General features: G+C 46.1%; 1 protein-coding gene across 1 annotated transcript; it reads right to left on the reverse strand.

Moving 5' to 3' along the window:
* Positions 1-2,664: 2,664 nt before the first annotated feature.
* On the reverse strand, positions 2,665-5,058 carry LOC128625968 (histone H2A.N). The gene is made up of 2 exons (XM_053655856.1): positions 4,927-5,058; positions 2,665-2,763 (listed from the first exon to the last, which is right to left on the reverse strand). Exons 1-2 carry the CDS (start codon positions 5,056-5,058, stop codon positions 2,665-2,667), a joined length of 231 nt encoding a protein of 76 aa, XP_053511831.1.
* Between the last annotated feature and the right edge of the window lie 942 nt (positions 5,059-6,000).

The following is a 6,000-nucleotide window of genomic DNA, read 5'->3' on the forward strand; positions in this document are numbered from 1 at the left end:
CCCCTGTTGCTAACCTTCCATGAGATCTTCATTTCTATGGTTCCCCTCCTGATCTAGCTGTCCTCTTAGTTTGCTTTTGTTTTAGGTGTGGTTGTTCATAACTGTGAGTTTGCTGTCCTTTCACTGTTCATCTTTTTTATCTTCTTTTTCTTAGATAAGTCCCTTTAACATTTCATATAATAAGGGCTTGGTGATGATGAACTCCTTGAATTTGATCTTATCTGAGAAGTACTTTATCTGCCCTTTTATTCTAAATGAAAGCTTTGCTGGATAGATCAGTCTTGATTGTAGGTCTTCGGATTTCATGACTTGAAATACTTCTTTCCAGCCCCTTCTTGCCTGTAAGGTCTCTTTTGAGAAATCAGCTGACAGTCTGATGGGAACTCCTTTGTAGGTGACTGTCCCCTTATCTCTTGCTGCTTCTAGGATTCTCTCCTTCATTTGAATTTTGGCTAATATAATTATGATGTGCCTTGGTGTGTTCCTTCTTGGGACGAACTTCTTTAGGACTCTCTGAGCTTCCTGGATTTCCTGGAAGTCTATTTCCTTTGCCAGATTGGGGAAGTTCTCCTTTATTATTTGTTCAAATAAGTTTTCCACTCGTGGCTGTTCCTCTTCCCCTTCTGGTACCCTTATAATTCAGATGTTGGAATGTTTAAAGATGTCCTGGAGGTTCCTAAGCCTCTCCTCATTTTTTTTCAATTCTTGTGTCTTCATGTTTTTCTGTTTGGTCGTTTTTTTCTTCCTTCTGGTCCACTCCCTTGATTTGAGTCCCAGTTTCCTTCCCATCACTATGGGTTTCCTGTGCATTTCCCTTCATTTCACTTAGTTTAGCCTTCATTTGTTCCTCTAATTTGTGGCTAAAATCAACCAGTTCTGTGAGCATCCTGATCACCAGTGTTTTGAACTGTGCATCTGAAAGTTTGGCTATTTCTTGGTTGCTTAGAGTTATGGGCACTGGGGCTTTGAGCTCTTCTTTAGCCATAATGTTTTGCTCTGTTCGTGCCTGTTACATATGAGGAGCAGAGCCTTAGGTGTTCACCAGGGCGGGGCCACCCAGGTGGCTGGTTTGTGACGCCATATGTGGGGGCGGGGTCAGAGAGGGGCAATAGCGGTTTCCTCTGCTGCTTCCCGCCACTGGGGCCTGCGCGGTCCGTCTCACTGCTTGCTCCTTCACCGGTTTATCTGCACGTGAATGTGTGACCACGGTAAGCCCTCAGTGGGTCCACCCGCTGCTACTCCACACGTGGGATCCACCCACGTCTGCCTGCGCACCTGGGTTGCACCCTCGGGTCAGTCTGGTGGATCTTTCCTGCCCGACCCTGCTTTGCTGCTAACTCTGCCCCTCTTACCGGTTTGGCTGAAGGGTTCATTGTTGTCAGACTTCCATATAGTTCAATTTTCTGTGGTTTGGCTGCATTTTTGTTGCTAAAACTTTGTCGTTTTTAAACTTGGTTGTGCTAGAAGGCACAATGTTTCCACCTACACCTCCATCTTGGCGGAAGTCCCAAAACATTTCTAATTAAGCTTCCCATTCCGCACTCTCTTCAATCTGTTCCAAAAATACTTTGTATTTTCATCTGAGTATATACATAAAGCTTTGAGGTGTGCTTAAGATTTACACACTTTACTATAGGTTATACCTCAACTAAAACCAAGCCACCAAAATAAGATGTCGATTCCTGAGTTAAAATCCTTCAATGGCTTCATGTTTTCCTTGGAACTGACACCTTCCTGAAAAGGCCCCAGCCTTTTGCTCCAGCCTCATCTTCTATTGTACTTCTCCCTTGATTGGCAGAACCAAGCTGCCTGAACATTTATCTAGTTTTTCTAACAAGCTGAAAGCTTTCTAGCCTGCCTCAGGACCTTTGCTCAGGCTACTACTGTTCCCTCAGCCCAGAATCTTTCCTCCTGCTGAGTACCTACTATTCCTTCTTGTCACCTCCCCAGGCCTTCTCAGATCCCCACATCTAACTCATATCATCCTGTTTATTTCTGCTCCTATCATATTTTTACAATACTATTATATAATTTTTTAAATTTTTTCCACAATTGGGACCAGCAGATACATTTGAAAGTACATGCTACTATACTAAGTGCTACATAGCTAACTAACACCACAAGCCTTATAGTCAAAGACCAAGCAGATCCCTTTGCATTTTAATTTTTAGTTTACATAAATCAAGGTAGGGGTACTTAAGTTAAAAAACAAATAAATCAACAGTTTATTGCAGGACAACAGCCTCTGCCCTTGAGCTGGAGGGAGGAGAGAGTTGGCAAGTTCACCATGTGACAGGCTCGGTTGTGTGTCTCCTCCAAGAAGACAACAGGTAAAGCTCAAAACGGGGGGGGATGCTGAAGAAAAATGTAAAAACTACAGACAACACAAATAACACACATACCACAACACATGCCACAAGAGAAAATACTTTTTTTTTTTTTTTGCACGCATTTAGTCAGAGGCTAAAAATACAGGACCCAGGGTCCAGGTGTGTGGCCCCAAGACTCCAGGACAGTGGTCTCCTCTCAGACATCTTGTCTGCCAACACAGCTCCCTGACATCACCAATTTGTGTGCGCAAGGACAAGCATTTCGACAACAGGGCCATTCAGAACCACTTTGTTTATTCAAATGTTCTTCCGAGAGGATCTCTGCTTGACTGCTTCAAGGATCTCGCTGCTGGTGGTTGTAGAAAGACAGGCTACCTACCTCCTGGAGAGCCCGGAGAGCCCAGGAGCACCCACTGAAGTCTGAGTGCATCTGGGGGAGAAACAGTGCAAGGGTGAGACAGAGAGGCGAAGGCTTCCCATAGTGAGCAAGTTTTGGTCTAACCCAGCACCCCTGCTTCTGTGGATTTGTTCGTATGTGGAACCACATAAATGACCCAAAGAGACGATGGTAGGAATGTGGTGAAAGATGTACAGCCATCAAGCCCATTGACTGTCTCTGAGGAGGGTGGATGAGGAATTTGTTGTTGGTGAGAGAGTTGACCCTTGTATGGATGATATACACTAATTCTGGTCACTTCAACTTCTGTGCCTACTGGAAGCAGAGTTAACACCCAACACCTTCTGAGGATGGAAAACATAATTTTAGTTAACTGTACTTTCATACTCTATATTTCATATTACTAAGCATTTTGTGTTACTATTTCTCCATTTTCAGCTGTACATCCCTGTGCCAACATGATCTCCAGCCAAGCGGGGAAAACTTGCTCTTCCTCCGGTGGATGTGTCCCTGTGCTTTCTGGTCTCCATGCCCCATGCTCTATCTGTCGCACCTACGGACCACACCCATGCCCAACTCCAACTTTCAACCTATCTTTCTGTTAAGGCTCCTCCCCACGTGTCAACTCCTGCTTATCTACACTCTACACGTTATTGAGTCCCTCCCCCCTCTGAGGACCAGAGCACTTAGTGTTCTCTGAACCCTTGTCACAGGCTCCTCTGTCATTAGCATTCTCCAAAGTGAGAGAGGCAGCAAGAATAGTCAAAAGGAGGCTGCCCTGAGAATCACCCATTAGGACGGGACTCCCATCCTAACTCTGTCTGGACATGAGATGTTGTGTAAGCAAGTCACCTTCTCCCATTAAGCCTCATTTTCTTTTTTGTGGAAGGAAAGGCCTGCAGTGGGATTTGTAAAATTTCTCCTGGTTCTAAGGATGCACCGTTTCCTCAATGCCCCACCCTCCCGTGGCAGGGTTATGAGCCCCTTTGCAGCAGAGACCGCCTTGTCTGCACCTGAGCTCCCGCAGCAGTCTGTCCGGGCTAGCACTTAAACACTCTACCCCTTGATCCAACCACTGTTTTGTCCTCACAGGCCCCAGAGAGGCTGACCCCAGGCACAGACTGACCCTGTGGAGGCTTGAAGAAGCAGGCCCATGTGATTAAGGACAGGCCAAAGAAAGACTAAAGATTGGAAGACTGCTTAGTCCAAGCATTCCTACGGAGGGCCCTTCCAGCTGAGTGCAGGATCTCCTGCAGCAGTTCTCAACGGGGGGTCATTTTGCCCTCCAAGGGATATTGAGCAATGTCTGTGGACATCTGTGGTTGTCACAACTGGGAGGGAGGGTCCTACTGGCATTTAGTGGGTAGAGGCCATCGATGTTGAACAACATTCTACAGTGCACAGGATAGCCCCTCCCCCCACCAACAAAGAATCATCCAGCCCCAAAATGCCAGTTGTGTCGTGGTTGAGAAACCCTGCCATATGTCATGCACCCTCTCTCCTCCTATCTTTCCTTCCTCCCATTTCCCCCATTCTCCCAGGATAAGCTACATTCCAAATGATACTACTAAAATGCAGGGGCTTTGGTACAATAACTCGTGAACACTCAGCCTTGCTTTATCATCATGAAGAAGTAAAATCTATAATCAAGCCTCAGCACATCATAGAACCCCTTCACTGTCCTCCCCATAGCTTCTTTTGAAGGGGAAGACTTTCCCAATTTTGTCTTCTACAACTTGTCTGCTATGGCGTGAGGTTGGTGGGCAGGAAGAAGGAACACAGGTGTCTTCCTACTTTAGGTACCTTCTAAGTATGGAGCACCATTGAATGAAAACCTTATTATGCAACTCTTCAAAGTAAAGAACAGAGTAGTGGTGAATCCCTCCCCCGCCCCACAAGAAAAGAGGGCATTTAAGAATCAATTTACAGATTGCCTGTCAACAGATACAAGAAAGGAGGCAGAGAGAGCTCAGGTGTTCTGAGCTGCTGCCAACAGAAAGACAGCCAAGGGGAGAAGATAGCAGCCGTCAGCAGATCCAGTTAACAGAAGCTGTCTGTGCACTACTCTTCAGGAACTCAATGTGTGAAGAAGGACTCCTGTGTCAGAGTAAGTTGAAGTCAAGAACACACCCAGGGCCATGAACACGATACCCGTCTTGGCCATTTGAAAGTTCCACGAAGACAGTCCCAACTCATTTGCTTTAGGATTTTTCCCATGTAACCAAAAATAGGCCTTCTTTTTCCTTCTCCTCTTTTCCCAAAGGCTGAGCTGGCCCACTCATACTTCTTTTTGGCTGGTATATGTTTTAATCTGAGGGAACCTTTGGCCATGTAAGCAAATGAGGTACACGTGGGAGGCATCACCCTTACACTTCTAGGCCACAGCGCTGGCTGTGGGCAAGTGTATGCTCTGATAAGGTTTTACAGGGAGAGCTGGAAAGCACACTTTCCTAATAAAATAAGTGGTTGGTGACTGCACCTGCAAGAGGTGAATGGCTCTCAGAAGCCATAGGGGATGTTAGGTGAAGAGTCGAAAGCAGGCATGTGTTACATTCCCGAAAGGAGGAGCGTGAGACAGGAAACCCCAAATCTCAAGCTCTCTCCCATGTGAAAAAGAAAGTGGCCACTGATGTAATGGCCCTCAGCTTTCCAGGCAACACTCATCTCAGATGTTCTTTTTATGTGTCTGACTCCATGTGGACTTAATTATAGTGGTTCTTAGCCACAAAGAACTCTAAAGGACTGGGAGTGGAATCTTGAACGTTGTATTTTTCTAAAGCATTCCAGGTGAATCCAGTGACCAGCCAGATTTTGGACACACTGGTCAAACCTTCCCAAAGCAACTGCACGGGATTTGGGGTTGGGGTGGCAGGACAGCTCTTCACGGACATTGTGCTGTGCACTGGGTGTTTGCATTTGCAGTCAGGAAGAAATGCCTCCTGAAAGGCAAGTATATACCTGGCTGTGCAATAGCAATTAGGAACTGGGGTGACAAAAGAAAGCCAAGAGGGCACTGTACCTTCCAGAGTGAACGTTGGGAAATTATAGGTACAGAGGCCATGAACTCCCTGCAATTACTGTATCAGATCAGCATTAAGGAAGTGACCCATCTGATGTAAACCAACAGATAAGAGGGCACCGGAGAACCAGGGTGTAGAAGGAAGAGAAGGATCAGACCAAAACAGACACCCTTTCTTCCCCCATTTAATTATGAGCCCATCAAAGCCCGGGCAGGGGGACTGGTGGAGCACAGGAGTATTGTCAGCTGACATT

This window comes from Artibeus jamaicensis, unplaced genomic scaffold (genome assembly GCF_021234435.1).
Source record: "Artibeus jamaicensis isolate MK-2021 breed Jamaican fruit bat unplaced genomic scaffold, CSHL_Jam_final contig_1998, whole genome shotgun sequence".
Classification (NCBI taxonomy): Eukaryota; Metazoa; Chordata; class Mammalia; order Chiroptera; family Phyllostomidae; genus Artibeus; species Artibeus jamaicensis.

Coding starts and splice junctions, on each gene's coding strand:
- LOC128625968 (XM_053655856.1), bottom strand. CDS start 5,058: ATGGCCAAAGGTTCCCTCAGATTAAAACATATACCAGCCAAAAAGAAG. Junction 2,764..4,926: donor ACATGGGAAAAATCCTAAAG/CAAATGAGTTGG, acceptor CTGTTTCTCCCC/CAGATGCACTCAGACTTCAG.